This window comes from Halichoerus grypus, chromosome 4 (assembly GCF_964656455.1).
Source record: "Halichoerus grypus chromosome 4, mHalGry1.hap1.1, whole genome shotgun sequence".
Lineage (NCBI taxonomy): Eukaryota > Metazoa > Chordata > Mammalia > Carnivora > Phocidae > Halichoerus > Halichoerus grypus.
Window position 1 is genome coordinate 156,659,084 of NC_135715.1, and position 25,677 is coordinate 156,684,760.

Consider the following 25,677-nt stretch of genomic DNA (forward strand, 5'->3'; position numbering starts at 1 on the left):
ACTGAGACCTGAGGGACACTAACAAAGCCAGACACTATTGGACAATGTGTCCTCATCGGCAGAAATGAAAAATAGGCCACCACAAATTGGCTCAACATAAGTAATAAAGCAAGGTTTAGTCATTCACTCAACATGTGCTGCAAAGACTAAATGGGGCCACTGACCAAAACAGAATGAATGACATGGCCACCATGTCATCAAGCACATAGTCTCTCAAAAGTAAATAGCTCAAGTAAAATAGTCAGTGAGATACAAGGAGCTATGCGAGGTGAGAGCAGATAGAGGTTTCTTTGGCTGGGTAGGGAGGTGGCAGAAGAGGCAGCAGAAAGGAAGGGAGAATTAGGACAACTCAGTGGAGGAAACAATAGGTCTAAAAGGGCAGATGGGATGGGAACAGTGGAGAAGTGAGAAAAAAATAAATATCAATGGGTTGAAAAACTTCGCTTGATCCATAGGGTCCATGAATACTGCTGGCGGGAAATAAAGCTTGGAAAAACACCAAGAGGCAAAGCTAAATGAGATCATTTCCCATATCAGGATCACCCAATCAAAGGATATTTATATCAAAGAAAAGAAGCAACCCATCAAAAGACACAGGAAGGTGTGGAAGAAAAAAGAAAGCAAAAAAAAAAAAAAAAAAAAAATCAGAACCTAGGATAAAAAGGAAAAATAAATATAGGTAAATAAAGAAAAGCAAAGGGTGAGAAGAGAAGAAGACAGATATTGTCCTCCCATTAACAGGAGGCTCCTCCATTATTTATTTCCCTTCCTTGACATTTAAATGTACTGGTGAGTGGCCTCTCTTCCCTCCTGAAGTGAAGCTCCAGACTTAGATTGCTAATCCTTATTTGTCTTCCATCTCCATATGCCCTTCGTTAACCATCACTTTCCCTAAACTGCCTAAGCCACCCCCAGCAAGATAGTCAACACGACTGACCAAAGAAGTACTGACAAAAGAAAACCATGACATTAAGAGAACAGCTCACTGTCTCCAACATACCTGCTAAGAGAGGAGAAAATCAAATGAGGTTCTTTACACTCACCTGAGGGAAGGAAGAGGGGGATAGGAAGAGGGGGGTCAACAGAGGAGAGAGCAGAGGAAAGCACTGGGACCCCATGGAGCCACACCATCACCAGAAGGAAGTCAGGCATTCCTTCATGTATTGCTTTTCCTCCCCCTATCCCACCCCTCCCTGCTGACGTATCCAAAAGCCCACACATCCAAACTCCACAACAGCACCCCTTAGGTGTCAGTTTGCACATCACTTCATCAGTCCCTCATGATTAACCTGGGCCCCTAATAGTGTCCTGCATTTCCCCTTTCAAAATGGCTGCCAGTATGATTTCTCATTGTTGACTTCTCTGCCAACTCGCAAGCTCCACGAGGGAAAGAGTGATCTTCTCACTGCTATAGCCCTAGCACCCAACACTGGGTCTGAACTCAGTAAATTACTCTTAAATGAGTAAGACCTACACAGACAAGTAAGTGTTAACACTCAAATTCCTTAAAATTCTACAGTACCGGGTGCCTGGGTGGCTCAGTTGGTTGGGCGACTGCCTTCAGCTCAGGTCATGATCCTGGGGTCCCTGGATCGAGTCCCGCGTCGGGCTCCCTGTTGGGCGGGCAGTCTGCTTCTCCCTCTGACCCTCCCCCCTCTCATGTGCTCTCTCTCATTCTCTCTTTCTCAAATAAATAAATAAAATCTTTAAAAAAAAAAAAAATTCTACAGTACCAAAACTTGGTGTGGCCAAGATTGCTAACTATTCATGTTCTCCAATCCTTAGGGACACAGCTATATGAATTTCGCAACCTCCCTTGTAGTTAGGTGTGGCGTGGGACTAAGTTCTGGTCAATGGGTTGTGTGTGCAAGTGATTATGCCACTTCCAAGACGATCCATAAAAATCCTCCTAAGCTCTCCTTCCTTGTTCCCTTTCCCCTTCTGGCTGGCTGGACTGAAGATGAAGCCCTTTGGTGGCCTTAGAAGCTACATGTTGATACCTGGGACCCTATGTGGAAATGAGCCACCTCTCTAATCTGTTCACAAGAGAACTAAGCTTCTCCTATGTTTGCGCAATTATCATTTGTGGTCTACGTGTTACTATGGTTAACCTATCTGATTCAGTAATACAGTTAGGTTACAACTAAAGTTAAGCTTTCCTAACCTGTACCAGCCAGCAACCGTTTGTCACTTTCCTAAGGAGAAATAAAGGCCATTCAGAGGACAGTGCAATCGTTCTCAGTATGTATGACTGAACAAAAGTTCTGTCTGCTCATAGTCATCAGGAAAAGATAATAACTAACTTTGCCTTGGGCTTGCCTGGGCTTGGGCCACAGCCACAAAATAGGCGAGGCCAATTCCAGTGATGGCAGGTCAGCCGGCTTGCCTCAGCTCCTCTCAGAAGCCCAGGTCAGGCCCCACGGGCTCTGGACAAATGCCCAACTGCCTTTTCGAGGAGTCTGTCCCTGGCCTCATCTGTGCTTACTTTGCAAAAACATCATAAAACACTGCCCCATTGTTTTCAGTGTCAGCTGGGGAGAAGCTGCCAAAAGCTTTTTCAAAAACCCACACCAACCTGCACTCTGCCACAGAACGAAGGCTGCACGAAAGGACTCTCCTGGATAAAGCATTCAGCCCACCGGAGAGAGATCCCACCTCAGACAGAATTCATTTCCCTGTGGCAAAGCTCTTCTTCTGCTGATGTGTTTGACTCTCTCTGTTGTTTCTACCTGACACTAGAGATTTCAAAGACAACTCCTCTCCCCGAAGGACTAGAGCATTAAGGTAATTGACTTACAGTAAGAGAATTAGTAGCGTGTACTGCATATACTTGCTTGTTCAATCTAGGGCTAGGAAACTATCAAAAGGGTAAATTATTGACTAACTCTTTTCACTTTTCTTCATTGCAGGTTTGTTTATTTCAAGAACTTCCTGATCCAGGGGTTCTTAATCTTCTAGGGGCCATACACCCCTTTAAGAATATGATGAAATGCCTTTACTCGTTCACAGAAAATACACATGTCCACAAGCACACACATGTATTACATATGATTCCAGGCTACACACAGGATGCCGAGTTCACCCACTGGTCCCGGGTTCATGGAGCCTCTAGGGCCAAGGTCAGAAAACTTTCCCTCCAAAGGGGCCAGAGAGTAAATATCTTTGGCTTTCTGGGCCACATACAGTCTGTCATTAATTACCACTCAACTCGGCTGCTGTAGCGGGAAAGGAGCCATGGCCGAGCTCCAATGGAATTTCATTTATTGACATTGAAATCTGAATGTCATGTAATTGTCATGTGTCACAAAATATCATTCTTCTTTTCATTTTTTCCCCAGCCATTTAAAAAAATGAAAACCATTCTTAGCTGGTAGCCTGTACAAAAACAGGTGACAGACACAATTTGTCAACCCCTACTGTAGGGCAGAGGTTCTAGGTGCAAAAATAGTACATCTTTATTTTTACTGACTTCCGATGGGAATTTCACATTTCCTTCCATTGTAAAGGTAGGCAGCCAATCTCAGTAGTGTCACCGGTAACTGTCACTTGGTCACCTGCGGAAATCACAGGTTTGCTCCTACCCCACTAGCGTGGTCACAGATAACACAAAATATTGACCATGCTCATCACTATTCTTCAGTTATGCTCATTATTAGATCTTCTGCCGTATCTTGCTATTTAAATGTGCTAATAGAGAAGCACATGTATTATTCTATCACAGATTTGATACTTAATATTTTGATAACTGTATTTATATATGATTGATTTCCATTCTAACCATATATATTTTATTTTGTGGATTTAAAAACAGAATTCTGAGAAGCAGTCTAGAGCTTTCACGAGACACCAGAGAGGACCATGGTACAGAAAGGTTAAGAGGGCCTGAGCAGGCAAAACATAGCATCACCTACCAGAGCATTCACATCTTCTGTTTTGTGGATGAGCATCCGTATCTCCTCTGGATCACCGCTGAAGATTGCTTGGACCAGTGGTGGCTGTAAACACAAGAGAATTTGAATTACAACTATAATTAAATACATTTGATTGTATTCAGATGCAGATGGCTACAAGATTTGTTCCCCAAAAGTTTATTCAACAATTATCAATTGGCAGACAAAGATGAATGTGGCTCAGACACACCCTCACTAGAGGTCTAGTGGGGGAAATATTTGCATAAAGAAATAACTGTAACACAATTTGAAAGCCATAACAGAGAGTCATATCTAGCCTGGGGCTATGAGTATGACATAAAAATCACCCATAATTGAAGACATCCTTGAAGCACCCTTAAGTTTCCCATCAAAGAAATTACCAAATCTGCAGTTTTAAGCAGACAGTCTCCATTGTTCCCGACCTCTCATTAGACAATGTATCCTGGTACCCCCAGACAATTCCACTTCTAGAGAATGTTAATGGCCAAGTTTCTGGCCTCCTGAACATTTCTTTGTCAATGTTTGGAAAGCCCTTGAAATCATTCTCAAACGCTTCCCATAGCCAACACTAAAGGCACTGAGTGTTTCCGAAGTGATTACATCCCACTGTCCATACACAGTAAGTGGTATAATCGTGGGGTGGGGATCCTGAAGGGGGATACTGGTAGCAATTATTATTGAACTCACCCACATTACCCAAGACCCAAAAGAGAGTAAAAGGATTTATAAAGTGTGATGGAAACACAGCCGAAAGAGAAACTAGCTCTGCTTGGAGGGTAGGTAGGGTGAGAAGAGTGTATCTAGAAAAGCTTCATGGAAGGCACTTTAATGAATGAGTATGAGTTTGCAAACAGGGAAGGAAAGGCATTCTAGGCACAGGGATCACGGTGTGCAAAGGTGTGGACATGCAAAAAACCTGATATCTTAGAAATGTTGCTATCAACCTGGTGACCAGAGTGTGGGGTAAAAGAGGAAAAGTGGTAGGCTCTGGGGTTGATGTTGGGCTTGCTGCACATGGTGAAGAACTCTGTTCAAAGCCAGCTCCACCACTTGCCAGCTACATGCTGAGCCCACTTCCCATGTGTAATCTGGGGGTGAGCATGATCTTTGCTGCTCAAGCCCTCATAGGATTGCTATTAGGAACAAATGAGATAATACATGGGAAAATCCTCTGTAACCATCCAACCCAACACAAATAACAGATACTTTTATTAAGAAATGCTTAACACTGCTAATGTAGAATTTGACAATTTTTTTTCACTTTAAAAACTTCGGCAATTATACATACAACACACACTCACACCTTCTAGAAATACTTTACAGTAGTTCTTTCTTTCTGGTTTTTTTTTTTTTTTTTTTTTTTTTTCCGGTAGAGATAAAGTGTGAGGAGCAGAGGGAGAGAATCTTAAGTAGGCTCCACACCTAGCGTGGAGCCCAATGCGGGGCTCAATCTCATGACCCTGAGATCATGACCTGAGACAAAATCAAGAGTAAGACGCTCAACTGACCCAACCACCCAGGCACCCCCTTTAGAGCAGTTCTAGTCAGCAATCAGATGACAGCAGTTTCCCAGACGTGTCTGACCATAAGAATCACCTAAGATGCTTGTTAAAACAATGTTCCAACATCCCTTCCCTGGAGATTCTGAGTTAGTCTATCTGGGGTGGGGACTTGTGAATCTATTTTTAATAAATGCTCACTTAACTCTTGGAACACTGGCCTAAGGTAAAACCATCAGTATGACCTGCCTCAATGTCTCCCAGTGCTATCCACATGAGAATCCCAGTCCTCACTATGCCTATAAATTTTCTTTTCTCTTTTTTATCCTCCTGTTGCCTTTCTTACAGGTTCTGATGGTGTTTCTTGTTATTTGCGGCTACCAATATAAGTACTGTCAGTAGAATATAATAAGACTCCTTGAGGAAACATTATATTAAAAATTTAAGTTGCAGGGGCACCTGGGTGGCTCAGTCGGTTAAGCATCTGACTCTTAATTTTGGCTCAGGTCACGATCTCAGGGTTGTGAGATCGAGCCCTCCATCAGGCTCCACACTGGGCATCAAACCTGCTTAAGATTCTCTCTCTCCCTCTGCGCCCCCACCCCCACTCTCTCTCTCTCTAAAGACAAATAAATGAAATAAAAAATAAAAATGTTAAGTTGCAGATAAGTATTTCAATATGCCAGGAATTTTTCTGCAGTTTTCCTCCTGCCACAAAAGTTTCTAGCAAGTGGACAGATAGATATATCTTTCTTTTGCCCCAAATACTCTCAATTTTACCTTCTTGCCAAGGTGTATGATTCAAAGATATTTTCTCAAATTGCCAACAGTTAAATAGCTGGAAAGAAGTCTTGAAAAGAAAGCAAGTTTTCTGCTAGTTTGGTGTCAGCTAGTTGATCTGCCTAAAGACAAGAAGATCCTTCCACATGCTTCTGACTACCTGCTAAAACCAAGTCTCTGGGTTATCTGCCCCATGGCAAGGACCATATTTCATAAAAATAAAAAAAAAAAAACCAGAATCAGACACAAAGTCAGGATCCGTTCCATAATCCTCCGTCTGCTTTGCTCATGACCAAATGCTTGTGTGTACTTTTCTGCCTTTTTGAACCTGAAGAGAAAACAACAAACCCAATAGCCATAGGACTTAGATGACAAGCAGGGGCAGAGTCTGACAAGACTTATCATTTGGGGTCTATGTGTTAAATGAACAGCGATCAATTAACAGTTGAGAACTTAACACTGCTAATGTAGAATTTGACAATTTTTTTCAAACTTTAGTTCCCTTTAAGTGACCAATAGTTCATGTGTCACTAGTTGGTCACTTCAAGGAAACACAGCTAGTTAAGCAAAGCCTCTTGTCACTCATGAGCATAAGGAACACATACAGATATTCTGTTGCTTTAGCTCTCAAGGGTTCTAAGCTATGGCTGGAATGTTCTCAAGGAGAGCCGCCCTGACAAGGCTGCCAGACAAGGATGCCAACACAGTCCTTCAGCAGGGAGCTTCCCAAATACCTCCACGCCCAGTCACTGAGACTATTTTGAAGGGTATCATCGATACCCAGAATGGCGTGCACACGTGCCCAACACCTCTGGGCCTAGCTCTGCTAAAAGCTGCTTTACAGACTATTGTCAATGCAGAGAATTTCCAGCATCCATTGGAAAGAAGCCATTCTTCCAATCCTGCAGTCACATCTATACACACATATACCACCTGTACGTGCATTTTCACCTATACATACACAACTGTATCGACACTCATGCATGTATACACAGAGATACACATTGATTCACACAAAAATCCCTCACACTCCCTGGGGAAGAGAAAAGTGCCTGTTCTCCAAAGCCCAGAGTCTTGCTAGATGGAGACCTCTAGCCCCAGCGGGGCCGGGTCACCACCATGACAACGTCACTGTCTTCACAACTGTGAATCCAAGCATCATGGGATTCTAAATCAGAACTTCACAGATGCATGCTTTGCTGGACAGATGCTGTGTGTTTGCTTAGATGTAATTCTTGAACTAAATTACTGTGACTTTTTAGCAAGTAATATTAAAAAAAAAAAAACACATTATGGGTGTTTCTTTTTTTTTTCTCCACCCTCCCAAATAAAACATACCTAGAGAGCACTTTGGCATTCCTTTTTTTGGGATTTTAATCCAATCTTGCTGTTTTATTTTTCCCTAAATACTTACCCTGAGAATAAATATTTGGGAAAAAAAAAAAAAGATACATCTAAATACTGCCTCCATTACATGATTTTAAGAAAGGGGGAATATTCTAATTATGATATTCTTGCTCATAAGTGTCAAGTACTTATACTCCATTGACCATTAATTTGACAACCACTATATCTACCAGAGAGTTTGCCTTGACCTTGATAAGGCTTAGAAGCAAAGTCTCACCTGCAAACGAACAGAGTCCTAAGCCTTGGTATGTACAGGTATTTCTTTATGAAGTTTCACACACTTCAACGCTAGCATATACAAAATGTTAGTGCTCTGTGTGCATTAGGGTACAAAGTTGAATAAATACAAACTCATAACAAGGGTCAAAGTTGGGAAAGACAAATACTGGCAGGAAAAGAAAAGGGGGGATTACAATACCATGAAACCACTGGTAGGTTATCATAACCTAAAGAAACTGAAATTCTTAAGAGAGGTATGCAATAAGTTCAGCATCAATTACTAAAATTCCCTTAGCATGCTTAGCAAGTATAAACTAGAAATGATTGCCATGTACTGTGGATATTGGCACAGTCCCTCAAATAGATTCAGAGGGCAGAACATACTTCCTGGACCTACTCGACCAATGGCACAAGTGGGATTCAATATTCAGATGGGACCTGTCCTTGTCTTCCAACATCACTAACTATTAATACCCCACCGTCTCTTCCAGGAGTGTTGACAGCTGCCTTCTAGAGGTGACCGTCTGCCAGGCTGATGACACTGGATCCCTCTAAGACAGAAGTGCAGAGCAGAAAGGCCCCTGGAATTTAGCAGCCATTTTAAATCATGCAGCTAATCTTGCCAACACTAGGAACTGAAAATTCATCACCAAAAGCCACTTTCTCTACCCACATCCCCTACCAGCCCCTCCAGTGCAGTATTTTTTTAAATTTTATTGTCAGTCTTTGAAGATAAAATGGGAAAATACCTGGTTTCCAAAAATAAGACACAGCATCAAATGTGTATTGATAGAGTATTCCCGAACTTTGAAGTAGAGTTACAACTCCACTAGGGGGAGCAAGATGGTTAATTTGTTACCTGGGAGATAAGAGTAACTGTTCAGGTTGTATAATTAAGACAAGGAAGCTGGAAGATCCACTTTGTCAAGACCTAAAAGAACTCAAACTTCTGAGAGAGTTCTTGGTAATAAATATGTATGTACCCCCCGCCAAAAAATAGCTTTTCTATTGATCCCCAAGGGTCCATGTTTTTAGGAAATAAGAATAATGCAATCTAAAACTCAGGTGTTAAAGTATCATTTTCATCACTTACAAAACTGAATTCAATGAATCCTTTAATCCCACTTTTAAAAAGGGCTACTCGTGGCATCAGACAAGCCATTAGTTTAAGAGTAAAGCCCATCATGTGTTTCATGGAGAGAGTGCAGCTAGTTTAGAGTACCTACTCCATCTTGCAATGAGGTTGTGGGTCCCCCCCTCCAAATCCCCTAATGAAACCACCAATTTGATTTTTGCTAAAACCGTGTATAGTGTACTTCACATTCCCTTTCTTGGAGCTGCATGTTCTTTACTAATACACTGGCTTTGGAAGATAAGTGGAGTGACAGAAGCCAACACTTAACATCTGTGTCCTACGGTCAACGGTAAGAAGTCTGAGACGATGACACTCCAGCATTTCGATGCAAATTCCTGGCATGCTGCCTGTCCTTTTTTTGGTTAGATTGGGTAATTAAAGACTCCACATCTGAAAGAAAATATCTTGCATCCTAATCAGGAGTGGGTGTTGGGAATTAATGAATAGCCAAGAAGAAAAAATAATATTCTTAAACATCTGCCCATAGTTGAGTATTCTGAGCACAGTATGTCATTAAAGCAAGACAGGAGCATGTTATTAGAAGCTAATAGTTGATGCGGTAATAATCTAGCCATATGAAGCCATCAACTTATATGAACATGCTGAAACACTTCATTAGGGAACAACTGGTTTTTGTATGAGGCAGCGCTTGCATTTTTACAAAAGGATAATAAAAATTTGTTCGAGTCACTAGGTTTAATGGACCAAACTTGTTAGCTCTATTCATGTGGGTCCTGCTGTGTGATCTGCTGAAAGGGTGCCATCAGGTGCTTCCTGATTATAGATCACTCTTTATTTGGGAAGAAGTTCACTCTATCACAGGAAGATGATGATCAGAAAGTCAAAAGCTGTTTCCCTTAAGAACTGTACAAAATATACTGAGTCCCCATAAACACTTTTTTTTTTAATGCAGGACTATATACCTGCTGAGTAAATGTCTGAAACATTTTCAATTATTTGCAATTATTACTAAAAACCAAAGCACAAAATTTCAAGTATTAGTAATAGCTTCTATGTAGCTATCTATTAAGTCTATACTTATACTCTATACTTATGAGAAAAGAACAACTATTTTTAGTCAGAAAATGAAAAAATTAATTATCTAACCTTTTCCAAAATGAAAATAGGATATGGAAATGAAATGAAATAGCAGGAGGTATGGGGGTGTCTGGGTGGCTCAGTTGTTAAGCGTCTGCCTTCGGCTCAGGTCATGATCCCAGGGTCCTGGGATCGAGCCCCGCATCGGGCTCCCTGCTCAGCGGGGAGCCTGCTTCTCCCTCTCCCACTCCCCCTGCTTGTGTTCCCTCTCTTGCTGTGTCTCTGTCAAATAAATAAATGAAATCTAAGAAAAAAAAAAAAAAGAAATAGCAGGAGGTATGGACTATGAGTAGTTATTCAGAGACTAATGATCCAGTCTTTAAAACATCCATCCTTTGGGCACCTGGGTGGCTCAGTCAGTTAAGCATCTGCCTTCGGCTGAAGTCATGATCCCAAGGTCCTGGGATGGAGCCCCACATCAGGCTCCCTGCTCAGCGGGGAGCCTGCTTCTCCCTTTCCCTCTGCAGCTCCCCCTGCTTGAGCTCTCTCTCTCTCTCTTTCTCTGTCAAATAAATAAAATCTTAAAAAAAAAACCCATCCTTTGTTGCACCTTCCTTTCCTGATATCCTCCGTGACTATTTCTCTACTCTTTAATACTGTTGTTTAGCGCCTTCCCCAGAGGATAGTTGGCCCAAGGCAAAAAGAAACCCAGGCATGCCAACTTCACTACTAGTCACCAGTCAGTCACCAAAGATTAAGTAAAAGGAAATGATAAACAACAGTACCAGTTAAACTGAAATCTGGAGGCAATGCTAATTTTTACTGACCTGGGATCTCACTCTCTTTTTCTTCCACAGCAGGGAGACTGACGTATGACAGCAGACCGACCTGGAATTAAATCCCAGCCATAGTTTCCTCATCTATTAAACGGGGCTGTTAGAGCCATTTCACAGGATGTGTTTAAGAAATGGCCTAAGGGACGCCTGGGTGGCTCAGTCGTTAAGCGCCTGCCTTCGGCTCAGGTCATGATCCCAGGGTCCTGGGATCGAGTCCCACATCGGGCTCCTTGCTCAGTGAGGAGCCTGCTTCTCCCTCTCCCTCTGCTGCTCCCCCTGCTTGTGCTCTCTCTCTCTGACAAATAAATAAATAAAAATCTTTAAAAAAAAAAAAAAAAGAAAGAAATGGCCTAACATACGCAGGCACCTCATGTGCACTCAATAAAAATAGTAATTGTGTTGACTTTGAATCAACACGCTCAAAGACTTTCACAGACAAGTATGTTTATGTTCATCCTACAAAAGGAGAAATAAGGGATCTGGAGAGATTTTTCCAAAAAATTACAAAGCAAATAAACTGAGTTAAGGATCATAAGCCATTCAACACCACCTCTAAAGCAGAGAGGCCCATCATCCTGGGAGAGAAGATTTCACAGGCAGGAGAGCAGAAATCAAGCTGAGCCTGACTTGGTCTTCGTTACACTGGGCAACCTCAAAAATGTCATACAACCTCTCTGTACTCAGGGGTCTAATCTATTGTACCAAAATAATAGCAACTCACCTGAAAAATGCACCATCTCCCTTTGACCGATCAAAGGGTGCCAGATACTCACGTCCACTGGATGGGACATGAAATCATAATTTTACTATTTACGGTTACCATAAACACATCCAGTTATACTTTTCCTTTATGACATCTTGATGCTCAAAAAGGAGACTGATCTCCTGGTTGGAGCTATGAGGAGAGGATAGGATGATTTACCTGCTAGTGGCAAAGCTGAGACTAGAATTTAGTTTTCCTGATTCTCCCGGTTCATCACTTTCTTTCGCATGTCATCTTCATATAATATAATATAATATGATACAATATAATAGAATGAATAGATAATAAATATATGCAATACAGGATTAGAAATTCAGCCTCCGTTTCAACGTACTTCCTGTGGAGAAATATTGTATACTTTATGACTCATTAAGGAAAGATAATCACCATATAGATATATTCTCTATATATTTGTGTGTATATTTACACCTTATATGTGTGCATACATAGTGATTATATATGGGTATTTCTAGATATAGTTACTCTCAACAAAGTAACTAACGATAAAACAATCTTGCCAAAAGATGCAAAACAAAGAGGTACAAAATATTTTAAAGTAAGGGCTCAGTGCCAGTTAGAGTTAGAAATATGGAAAAGATAGGTGTTAACCTAGATTTTGAAGAGTAGGACTGGAGTAAACCTTTCATGTTGAGGAACAGCCAATGAAGAGGTTAGAAAAGTAAATAACTGGGTGGAGGGAGCATCATGCCAGCAGAAGGAGTTTTAACCCAATCTTGTGGGCACACAGGAACTGGAGTCTTGAGCAAGAGGACGGCACAGAGTTTTTGCAAACACTTAATCCGTCCACGATGCGCGCCAAGCATCGGAGAAGAGAAGGGAGCTAGAGAACCCAGTGAGGAGACAATTGCCACAATCCAAGGCATCACAGGAAAGAACTTTCCAATCTTCCCACATTTCAGGCTCTCTGATTGCTACTTACAGGGCCATGGTGGAAACAACAGTTACTGTTGTCAGCTCTTTGATGCCGCTCTATTCCTGGATGCAGGTTTGGCTCAGCATCTTGGCCACTTTCCTTCACTCTTTATATATAGCCCAAATCTCCCGCCCCCGAGACACTAATGTTTCCAGGTGAAATTGAGGTTACTTCCTTTAGTTCCTGGAACGCTTCCATTTTTCCCCCACAGAACCTCTGTTGAAGTCAGTTCTGTTTTGTCAGACTTGTCATTTGATCCCTGAATTTAAATCATAGCATTTCAAAAATAGGCCACATCCATAAAGAGAAAAGCAAAGCAAAACAAGGCAGACATACTCTGCCAAATGCCATATTTTTATTGGGATCTGCTGCCAACTACCCACATCTTTTTTCACTCTGTCTAGTTTCAAATGACTTGACATCAAATCAAAACTTTAGCTAAGTTAATTAAACAGTGTTTGGGAGTTAACTTTTAAAGAAAGTTAATTTAAACAAGAGCACAATGGATCCAAGAGGTTAGTTAATAGAGAATATTTAAATCAGTGTAATTTTAGTTACAAAAAAAAAGAACAATACATTTCTACAAGAGTTTCCTGTTTTGAAAAATTGTTAACAGAGGTTTTATTTCCTATCTTAGTTTTGGTTACATTCTTTGTATAACTGTATCTTCTAGCACGTTGAATTCATGCAGTTTCAAATATGAAAGGTGACTTGATAATGTTAATCAATATAAGCCATTTTAGTGATTTCTGTGGGAAAAAATTATACAGCTAGATGATTTTCAGGGTAATATGTGTATTAAGTGTAATTTCTTTGTTCGGATACAGAAAGTGGTTCTCAGTTTAGAATGCATCATGCAACACAACTTTTTATTAATATCTGGTTTGTATCTCCCTTGCCATAATATAGGCAACAATATAGTATTCCCAAAGAAAAGGATATGATAGAAAATGATTTATTTCTATAGTAATATTTTATTATGATCTAGAGTAATTATAATTTTTGAGGAGTATTAGAAATTGGAACCTAAGCAAAGCAATTTAAAAATAACAACAACAAAATCAATGTGTAGAAATAAAAGGCATTCACCAGGAAGGTGGCAACTTGCTATATTTGAGAGGGACAGACTTACCGTATATGAGATATATAGATTAAAACAATCACATGAAGTCGTTCATGATTCAGGCAAACTCGAAGTTGGGTCTGTCTGAAATTTGTTAGATCCTGGATTCTTTCAAAAGCCACTTTTTGCCCAACCAAGTCATTCCAAAGCCCATGAGAACTTCCCCTTAAACTTTCTCCTTCCTCTCTGTAGTGCTTTTTCTTTGAATTCCATATGCATTCCTTAGAAAGGGAGAAAGCAGTCACACTCCACCACCTCTCCACAGGGAGCCAGGTGGGGGATCAGGGACATGTGTGAAACTGAGTCACCTTCCTGGCCCTAGCTGTTCAAACCACTCTCGAAGGCAGGGCATTGACCAGGACCATTAGTCTCTGCCTGAGATGACTGGAGGGTCCCCTTTTGCCTACAAAACCAGGAAGGTCATAAGGAATGCAAATCCATTAGGAATTCTCTCCATTTCCCCATCCAATGTCCTGGCAAGGGCGTTCAGTAAAAGATGTCAAAGGGAAATGATAAGACAACAGGAAGAGAGGAGTCCAGAAGACTGAAAAACATTAGATAATAGAAAATGGGAAATTTTGCCAAAAAAAAAAAAAAAAGGATGGTCACATATTTCCTTGCAGAAACACCAATACAGTTCATATTTCCGTTACTTCTCTACATAGCACCCTGCCAATAAGAGATGAAAGATACGGGTTTTTTTAAATTAATCTGGTGTATCTCAGATAACAGCCATATTCAATTCAATCCAATAAAGACTGATTAAACCTAAAAAATCTACTAAGCTTAAGAAATTCAGACACTGAGATGGTATAGTCAGTCTCGCTGTTGAAGGCGTTACCAAGGTGTAGGGAGGAAATATACGAGCATACACAACTTGGATATAAGGTAAAGAGCACAGAAGTACATGAAGAAGGGAGAGCGATCACATCTGGTCTACTGGAAGATGTAGTCTTTGAAATGAATACTGAACATTAGAGAGGATTTAAACAGGTAGAAATGGACAGAATGGGAAGTGGGTGGTCCTACCTCAGAAGAATGTGAACAGATGCTGGGAAGACTGAGCATGCACAGGGAATAGTTTCATTCGGCTGGAGCATGAGACGGGTGAGGTAAGCTGAGCAGCAGACATGGGTCATATTACAGAAGGCTTTGAATGCCAGCCTAAGAAATTGGGACCCTCTTCTATAGCACTGGGGAATCATGCATGGTTTTTGAGCAGGAGAGTGACCTATGTGGTGTGCTTTGGAACAATCTCTGGAAATGAATGATGAACTGGAAGAAAAGACTAGAGTGAGACAGTAAGTTAGGTGATTTCAACAACAGTCTAGGCGAGAGGTGTGGGGATGGAGTGCCCCTCCGTGGTGAGAGAAGTGTTCTGCTGGTGGCCAAGATGTGGATCTAAAAGGTAAATGACTATCCCCATCATTAAGTCAGCAAGAGCTAGCCACTCAGGCATGGCTGCCTCCACTCAGAAAGACTCTCACCAGCTTCCTCTGCAGGATGCAGGGCTCTGTGGAGCACAGCCGCCCCAACCATCAGCTGAGGAGCACCGGAAGTTCTGCAGTATTTGCTCTCTTGACTTTTCCACTTATGCAAGCCCCTCTAGCTGCTTACGCGGTTCTGTTCAGCTCTGGGACAGGAAGCTCCTAGGGCTCTGAAGTCAGTTAGCATCTCGCATCCGTACAACCTGCCACTGCTCTCCCTAGGTTTGGGTAAAAAGAAAACTTATCTTCATGTCATAAGCTGAAGACAAAAATTCACTCAAGTATTGTGCTATCTTTACTTCCTAATTCTAAAGTTTAGATAAGGGATAAAACTCACTTTTTTTTTTTTTCAATCATACCAAGTTTGAAAAGTAGAAAGAAGTATTCTGGGGCAAGGGACTTTCTAATGCACAAAAACCTCTACCCATTTTCTCTTTCTCTTCTATTTGCTGGGCTTTAATCTTAGTAGTTGTCCCATTGCAATAAGGCAAAGACAAGGTAAAGACAAAACTTAATAACCTTTCCTACCACCAATGTTCACAGCCTAATGTGTATCCCTCCACATCTCTCCTCATGTTCCTGCCGATACATAAAAATATAGATTTAGATGGAGGAGGTTACAATGTTATCACAAAAGTGGGATTTACTCTTTCCCTTTCTTGCTATTTGTAAAAACAATAATATACTGAGGACATCCCCGGGATCAAGAGTTATGGAATTGACACATTTCTTTTAATCGCTATATAATACTCTATAACATGGATATATCACAATATATTTAATTATTCCCCTTTGGATGAACATTCCTGTTGTTTCTAGTTTGTGCTGCAACAAACAAGCCTCTATCAGGATCTACCCTGGCCAGTGCATTTCACAGAAAAGTGCTACCAGAGTTGAAGGCATTTTCTGAATACCTACTATATGCTATTTTTATAAAATATACAAAAGAAATATGTGACATAGTCCCTTTCTCAGAGAGTGCCAAATATAGCTGGGGAAATAAGCCTAACCCACACAAAACAATTAAACTGTGTAACACAGGACTGAACCACATCCCATGCACTTCACGCAAATGGACGCCAAGTTTTCCCTCGGCACAGTGACAGACCGGAGAAATGGCTTGGAGGTCCTGTGAGCCTACCGTTCTAGGGGCCTTCTCTGATTCAGGAAAAGTGGAAACAAGAAGAGCTAAGAAGTCAGTTGAACAAGGACTGAGAATGGTTTAGATCAAGGACAAAAAAAATTGTCTTCTGGAGTGACAAATGAGCCATATAGATGACTTTAGACACGTATATGCTCAGGAGAATGACAATAAGCAGCTCCTTCTCTAAGTCACTGCATTTCCAAACAGCTTCTCCCATATTCCTCCCACCCCCTCCCAGCCTCCGCCAAGAAAGACCTAAAAGAATCGCAAGCTTAACTGCCTCCGAGCATTACACTAATACTGATTTAAAATGCGCTACTTCCAGCCAGCATAAACTTCTACATTTTCTCCAAATCTCTTCCCTCCCTGTCCTTCCCATGCCCTACCCTACCCCTGCCAACACACACACACTCACATACACCCTCACACTCACACATACACACACCCCACCTTGTTCTGTGCCCTTTAAACAATAGCAGTCATTTACACTGTTCCTGTCCATCTGGAAAATAACATGAACAACATGGAAGAAAAGTAATAATGAAGTTTAAGTGATTGTAATCCAACCAAAATCTGAGTTCTTTTGAGAATCAAAAACTCTGTTAAAAGCATTGGTATTGATAAACCAGCCACTACAGCATTGTTCTTCCACTCTGCGTTGCAAGGCTATGCTTGCAACTCACCGAGTCCATTTAAATATAAACCATATTTAATAACATGTTTTAAATTTCATCAAACTGGTAAATAAGACTTGAGAGCTCAGTGTTTATGCCAGCTAAGTATTATGCCTTGATAGTGTATCTAAGTAGCTCTATGAGAAAGCTCTGAAAATGAATTAGGCATAAGAAAAGGAATGTGTTTTTTATCTCAAAGACTTGAGATTTAAAAGTTGCATGTCATTTTTAACCGAGGCGGCGCCACAAGGAAGTCTATGATTCTTTTTTTCACCAGATTTAATCAGGAAAAAACCCACGGATGGGTCCAGGTGATGGTCAAGCTCACTCTGAGAACAGCAGGGCCACCAAGCATGTTTCCGGTCTAAAATTAGCCTTCCATGTATTTTTTAAACTTTAGGAAAACAAGATTTACTCCCAGGATGTTAACTTGAAGGCCAAGTTCAAAGACATAATCTTGATAGTCATATTGCAGAAAATCAGAGTTTTTAATAAGAAGAGGGAATTATTGACTTCCAATAAAACCTAATTTGCTGTGGGGCACCTGCATGGCTCAGTTGGTTAGGCATCTGCCTTCGGCTCAGGTCATGATCCCAGGGTCCTGGGATCGAGTCCCACATCGGGCTCCCTGCTCAGCGGGAAGCCTGCTTCTCCCTCTGCCTCTGCCCCTTCTCCCCGCTCATGCTCTCTTTCTCTCTCTCACTCTCTCTCTCAAACAAACAAATAAATAATAAATAAATAAAACCTAATTTGCTGTGTGTTTTTATTTAGCAGTAGGGGAAGAAAAAAAAACCCTCAACCTCTGTTGCACCAGTCCAACCACAAAGGCAACTGAGGTCTGAGACTGGGTATCGAGGAGGTAGCCAGGGTCCCGATGCCTCCTGTCACCTCACCGAACATAACTGAGGTGGCTCCACACTCCCTTCTCCTCACCAACCTCCTCGTGACATCAGGTAAGTGGTATGAAGACTCCACTAGTGCCTTTGCAGGTCAAATCTAGATTTGGGAATCTGCAACACACACCTAACATCAAAGCACTTAGCAACTGTTACCCAGTCAACACACAACATTCCAGTGGTTTAAAATGCAAAATAAGATCATGGTTCCTTTGAGATCATGGTCCCATTGTCCTGACTAAGGGGAACTTTTGGCTGCCCTTCCTCCTCTCACGGATAGAACTGGGGGCTTGGCCAAAGGCAGTAAAACCAGGGTCTCGTGGGACAGAAACAGCCTGCCCAGACGTGTTGAGACCTGTTTTCTCTTCTAGAGTGCTCTGAGTTCAATTGGCATGCGCAACTACGTTTCTCCTCGAGTCATGACCAATCAAAAATGTCAAAACAAGTCCAATGAGGGAAGTGGAGAGAAATTATCTGAGGAGCCATACATGGGTTTATTCTAGCCTTCATGAGTTGGTGTTAGATAGCTTCGGCAAGTAACAAAGCTAGCAGAAACCTGTTTCCTCCCTGAGGACAAGAAATGGAAGACCAGATTTTATGAGGAAAAAACCCACCGATGGGTCCAGGCGATAATAAGCTCAGCCTATGAGAGCAGCAGGGTCACCAAGCATGTTGCCCACAGCAGGGGAAAGAGCAGGACCAATCCACTTGAAACTGGTCAGAATATTGGGATAATCACTAGTATGCAGTTTTAAAGTATCTTTTTTTTTTTTGGAAGACCTGCCTGGGTGCAAAAGAAATTTGGCTAATGGTTCACTGCTGGGTTGCAGAGTAGAACCTCCTGGGAAACTGGGTCCCATCCTAATGAGTCTGATGCAGTAAGTGAGAGATTGAAATTCGAGCACAGGCACTTTGAGAAGGCTTTCCAGGCAACTTGTGTATGCTCCTCAAACATGCCATACTGAATCTGATCCTTCATATCAACACCTTAGAAATATTACACTTTGGGGGCACCTGGGTGATTCAATCTGTATCTGCCTTCAGCTCAGGTCATGATCCCAGGGGCCTGGGATCAAGCTCTGCATTGGGCTCCCTGCTTAGCAGGGGAGTCTGCTTCTCCCTCTCCCTCTGCTTCTCCTCCCTGCTCATGCTCATGCTCTCTCTCCCTCTCTCTCTCTCTCAAATAAATAAACAAAATCTTAAAAAAAAAAAAGAAATATTACACTTTGACCCCACAATCCCACTTCAAGGAAGCTATCCTACAGAAATAACTAGATATGCAGACAACTTTTATATAGAGATAGTCACAGTAACAATATTTACGATAGTAAAAAATAGAAAGGCATCAATGTCAAAGCTAAGTACATTATTACATTATTTAAATCCAAAAAAGATATAAAATGGCCAACAGGCACATGAAAAGATGCTCAACATCATTAATCATTAGAGAAATGCAAATCAAAACCATGAAGATATTCCATATTCATGGATTAGAAGAATTAACACCATCAAAATGTCCATATAACCCCAAGCAATCTACAGATTCAACGCAATCCCTATCAAAATCCTAAAACCACAATGAGCTACCACTTCAGACACATTAGGATGGCCTAACGCAAAACTAAACAAAAAATAAGTGTTGGTGAGAACGTGGAGAAATGAGAACACTGATGGGAGTATAACGTGGTGTAGCCACTGTGGAGTTCCTCAATTAGTTAAACATGGAATTACCTTATGACCCAAAAATTCCACTCCTAGAGAAATGCTCAGAAGAAATGAAAATGGGTGTTCAAACAAAAGTAGTACACAAATGTTCAGAGCAGGACTATCCCAGCAGCCAAAAGGTACAAACACCCCAAACATCCATCAGCTGGTGGATGAACAACCGTGGTATAACCACACAATGGAAGAGTATTCAGCCAGAAAAAGGAATGCTGTCTGGTGATACATGCAACAACATGGATGAGACTCGAAAACAGGATGCTACATGAAAGAAGACATAAAAGTCACAAAAAGGCCACGCGGTGTATGATTCCATTTATGTGAAATATCCAGATTAAGCAAATTCATCAGGACAGTCAAGAGAGTAGTGGTTGCCAGGGATCGCAAGGAGGAGGGAATAGGGAGTGACTGATTCAGGGGGAGAGGGTGTCCCTTTGGGGGGATAAGAATGTTCCAGAAGTGAGGAGGTGGTGACGGCTGCACGACACCATTAATGTACTAAATGCCCGAACAATACACTTAACAGTGGTTGACGTCGTCAATTTCATGTTGATTATTTTCCCAAAATTTTTTAAAAGTTACAATCATAAAACAGAATATTTTAGTTATTAAAAACTGATCTTTTGAGGGACTTTAATAAGATGTAGAAAATGTGGAAAAAGGACTTTAATAAGATGTAGAAAATGTGGAAAAAATGGTGTCATCCCAACTTCACAGTATATAAATATGCACAGAAAAACAAGGAGTGAAAGGAAATTAATAAAAACGCTAAACAGAGTTATTGGCAGATACATTTTTGGTCTTATATTTTTCTGTATTTTCCCAAATTGTCTATAATACTGTTTTTATTGTTAAATACCCAGTTATGATCCAATATTTTTATCATCATAAAAATAAACAACTTTTTTTAAAGATGAGATCAGATGACACTTTGGAGCACAGATAGGAAAAAATAACAAGGATAACGTAAGGTCTAAAAAACATGTGACGTCATGATGTAGGTGTCAGGAGCTGGACAATACTATGGACCGGTTAAGGCTGCAACATTCGGGAGAATTTATGCCCCATCCAAAGCTGGAACTGTGGCTCCAGATCTTTCGAGTTTTCAAGAAATGCCAAAGCTCCAGACGTTTCAGCGAAATGCCCTGATTTTTAAGCCTTGGCAACTTATTCAGTATTTTTCAAACCACAAGCCAAACAAAACACATCTGTGGACCGGATGTAGCCCACAGGCGCCAGTCAGCAAACCCAAGTTTATAGGAACAGGAATGTTTAGCCTGGAGAAGAAGAACCTTCGAAGGCACATAGTAACTTCAAATATCTAAAGAAAGTCTGTGTGGAAGATGCTGTGCACGTCAATCTATTTGTCTCTAGAAGGCAGAACCAACCTGAAGGCGAGGTGTGGTGGGGTAGCAGAATTGTGCCCAGTAAATGAGGGAGTGCTTCCAAATAAAGCAACTGCCCAATAATAAATAGGGACTTCAAAATGCGTCGACATGCCCATTCCTGAGGTGTTCCAGCAAAGGCTACGTAAGCGGGATTCCTGCTTTAGGTCAGAAACTGGGACTAGGTTAAAGGCTCCCCATCATGGCTGAGCATCAGAAACTTGAAAAAAAAAAAAAAACCCACAGATTCCTGGACCCCATCCCAGAACCATGGGGTGAGGCCCAGGAGCGTGTATTTTTTAAAAACGGTCTCAGCTGCTTGGCAGGTGGTTTAGAAACAATGCACTGAACCTCTGTATCTGATGCTGGAATTCTATTATTCTAATCCATGGTTTTACCTAGCTGGCAGGTAAGGGAGAGAGAGATTGAAGAAAGAGAGCAATTTACTGGAACTCATTGCAGGGCAGGCTCTGCGCTATATGCTTTCTTTATCTCATCTCACTGCCTTTTCACAACAACCCCCTGAGGTCTGAAGCGATGTCTTCCATCCCATTTCCCAGGGAAAGAAACTAAGGTTTGGAGAGTTTGAGTATGGCCCAAGGTGATGGCCAGCCACTGAGATGATCTTTCTGGCTCCAAATCACATGCTAGTTCAACTATACCACACTGCCCTCCTCTGACCCACTCAGTAAATAGTTCTCAAGTGCGCCTGATGAGCCAGGCATTACACTAGGTGGAGGGCATTCAGCAATGATTAAGACACAGTCCCCAGCCTCGAGAATCTTTGGAATGTAGTGAGGAAAGCAGAAAAGTAAGCAATTATATTACAGTGAGAACTAGGGGGTCACACAGGAGGGACACCCAATCTAGCCTTGTGTTACCAGGGAAGGCTTCCTGGGAGGAGAGAACATCAAAGCCAGGACCCTAAGGTGAGAAGGGAAAAGGGACCCCAGGCTGAGGGTGCAACATCTACAGGCCCAGAGGCCAGAGGGAGCCTAGCACGTGTGAGGAAACATGAGAAATTCAGGGTGGCTGAAGCATGGGAAGCGAGACAGGGGGCTGGCAAGATGGGCAGGACAGAGCCCCCACGTACTTGTGTGCCACACTAAGACTTTGTCATTTATCCTAAGAGAAACAGGAAGAGTTGAGGCTTGATGCAAAGGAGTGACTCTTCAGAATCATATTTTATGAGGATCAGATTGGCTGTGGTGTGGAAATGGATTGGCAGGGCAGGATCCACTGGACGCAGGGAGACCACATGGAAGGCTGTGGCAGCTAATTTCAGCTAAGAGGTGATGGTCACCCGCACAAAAATGGTGGCAGGGAAGATGCTATGAAGCAAAGATGATGTATCTCCCCTCCCCTCCTCTCCCCTCCCTTCCTTCCATCCTTCCATCCTTCCTTCCTTCCCTCTCCCCACTCCCTCGCTCCTTCTTTCTCACAGTAAATTATACTATAGAGCCCTTGCGATCTACTGGCCACTCTGCTAGATCTAGCCATTCAAAGATGGATTTTAGTCCCTGCTGTCATGGAGTTTGGTCTCTGCTAGGCAGCAGATGTTTGTGGAAAGTACTTTCAAAAGTGTTAAATAAGGGGTGCCTGGGTGGCTCAGTCGTTAAGCGCCTGCCTTCGGCTCAGGTCATGGTCCCAGGGTCCTGGAATCGAGCCCCATATCGGGCTCCCTGTTCAGCGGGAAGCCTGCTTCTCCCTCTCCCACTCCCCCTGCTTGTGTTCCCTCTCTCGCTATGTCTCTGTCAAATAAATAAATAAAATCTTTTTTTTAAAAAAAAGTGTTAAATAATATAGAAAAAGCACACTGGTTGGTTAGGTTATCAATGATAACACAGGTGGTAAAGGACATTAGGGGGCCGGCTTCTCGCTCCTCCATCATCAATTCTGAAAGAATCATTCATGTACGAGCCCCATAAAATAAATCTGCAAAGTTATATCCTAATAAAGCAAGTACTCCTCAGAACTGCATTCCTAATATTCATACATGAGAATGTAAATCAGACTGCCTGCTTTCGGTGTATTTCATTCATGCAAAGTAAGAATTTACCTACATTTTAATTCATCAGTCCTCAAACAAAAATGACTGGCTGACTAAAAAAGAAACAGGGATGAGATATTAAATTAATAAACTAGAAGAATTACTAAAGCCTTACTAAAGGTGGCCTCATACTAAATGAAATGAAAACTCTTTTTGCTGCACTTGGGAGAGTTGCTAGGTACTTTGGGAACGAGTTTGGATTTACCCAAAAACTGACTGCAGATAAGCAACAAGAGAATCATGACTCGGAGGGAAGGCAGCAGGTGTCTGAAGGGTCTTCTTGCTCCGAGCCCTGCAAAAGGTGGGGAGGGGGCTCCCGGGGCTCTGACCTTCGGCCTCCATGCCAGAAAAACTCCCTTCAGTCTCAGTCCCAGGTCACCGGTGCGGCCAGGACATTCTTACCAGAGCCCTCATTGTGTAATTCCTGGCACAACATTCTTGTCATTCCTTTACTTGATCCCAGTGTAAGAATCACCCTCGATCAAACAGCTGTGCCCATGGATGGCACATTATGCTGCTTCTCTTTAGAGCTGATTTTTACCTTTTGTGACCTCTCAGATGACTCCTCTGATCTTTATCATTCCAGCATCTCAATGGTCAGCAAGGAGATAAAGTGCATCAGAAAATGAACTGTTTCTACTCCTTTCCACTTGAAACACGGCTCTTAGAATACTAGCTCAGGTGATTACCACCGCTCACTGACGGTGATCTTTCATGAGTGTGTCATATACCTTTTCCTGGTCCACCAGCCAAGGGGAGCATATCCATGGGCTGGTAGTATGGAGTCAAAATCCACTTTCCCAAAAATGTTATGGAAAGAAAGAAATCAGATCCCATACGGTTGAATAATCCTTTTACATTTGGCAAATTAGAGAAAAACGAACGAGGTAGAGGCATACATTCCCTGGGTACTTTGAGCCAACCTCCAAACAGAATCAGCTTATACAAAGTTTATCAGATTCCTACAAGTCGAGTTTGAAAGTCCCCTTCCCCCCTTTATAAATCGTATGAGGAAAGAAGAGAAGCTACCAAGTGGTGGGGGGCGGGGCTTTTGGCGCCATTATTATGTTATGGTTTTATGGTAATCTTGGATAGTAAACTCTAAAAAAATTGCTTTCCTCATACTTTCTAAATGTATACTTTACTCTGGATCCTCAAAGAGATATTTAAGATTTGTTAAGCATTCTGGATTATTTCCTCTCCGGCTCCACAGAAGACCATCAAAACCAAGGTGTGACCTAAAGCCATCTTCAGGTGCCCTAGTGACGAATGCTCAGTGCCGATGACCACCCCCATGCCCGCCAGCAGTGCCAGGACCAAAAGGAGGTCAGAGAGAAGGCTGGTGGCTTCCTCTTAGTTCTTGGCAAAATTCATCCTATCAACCCCACCTCCCCTTCCCCTCACCCCCCAGGGAAAGAGTGCAGGGAAAACAAAACTTCAGGGAAGAGCTGTTAGCTCCTTCAACTTTCAGTACTCACACACCAGCTCCGTTTCCCAGGGAGAAGTGAGTGGGCAAAGCTAAGCCATGCCACACATCAGGTGTCTAGTTTTTAAGAACAGCTTTCATTATAATGCTTTCCGTTGGGTTCTAATGTAACCTTGGAGAAGAATAACCCAAAACCCCACGTAATGGGGATGACCCACTTTCTCCAGGCTGTTCGTCTCCCTCTCTCTGAACGTAGTGTAATTCATCCATTGGGCTCTCTGAGAAATAGGCGGATAGAAAAAGGCAAAGTGGATACGACAGCCCATACTGTCAGAGACAGCTCTTTGCTTTGTCGCTCAAGTGATTTGTGACTGTAATTGATTTCCGTGCCTACAGTTCACGAATGCTCACAGCTCTTCAGCGATGAAAAGGCAAGATGTTCTGAGCAGTTTCTTTGGATTAACCAAATCCTGATGCTGTTTATGGACCTCGGGATACAAGACCCTGCCTTCACAACAACTCTTACTTAGTCAATGGACACCAATAACAGAATAAAGATGAAATCTATAGAAAACCAAAGAAAACAAGTTTTAGTTGGCATCATGCTTTCAACCTGCTAAATGATTCACCAGAGTAAACCTGGCTTGAAAACACCTTGACTCCCGACTGCTCTCAAGTGGGAAAGCAAATGAAGAGAGAAATGATGGAATGACTAGTGGCTACAGAGCTGGAAAAAGGCACGACAAATAGGCAGTCAGAATTGCCACTTCTATTCCCGGGCCTCTGCAGACATCACCAATCAAGCATGACTCTTTCCTAAGTCACAGATACAACCTCAGAAGCTTTCTCAACACATCTCAATCCATCGGTCATCTACAAAGATAAACAGTTGATGTTCGTTTATTTAACTATTTTTTTTTCCTCTAGAACTGAATAGTTTATGGAAATCACTACTAAAAGCTTTCAGCAAGGGTTAAGTGCTAAAATGACTGCTTCTGATTTCTGTAAGATGGACAGATAAGTATGCTGTCTCTGCACATAGCACAGGGTTGCCTTATGAGTCAGGAGAATGAAGAATCAGGGCCTGAGTCTGGTCTCAGAGGGAGGGAGAACACGACCAAGGCTAGGTGAGGGCTGCGGGGAGCGAGGCTACTTTGGGGCCTCACTTGAAGGAACAGGGGCAAAGCACAGTCTGCTCGGAAACCATGGGAACTGACACCTGCCACC

The 25,677-nt window shown here is 42.1% G+C and overlaps 1 protein-coding gene across 5 annotated transcripts in view; it reads right to left on the reverse strand.

Moving 5' to 3' along the window:
* ANKRD44 (ankyrin repeat domain 44) overlaps nt 1-25,677 on the reverse strand; it is a 319,460-nt gene that overhangs the window by 200,821 nt on the left and 92,962 nt on the right. For all 5 annotated transcript variants that reach the window (XM_078071145.1, XM_078071141.1, XM_078071144.1 and 2 more), the window contains exon 2: nt 3,912-3,995. In XM_078071145.1, coding sequence (XP_077927271.1) covers nt 3,912-3,995 — 84 coding nt within the window. The remainder of the gene's footprint in view (nt 1-3,911; nt 3,996-25,677) is intronic.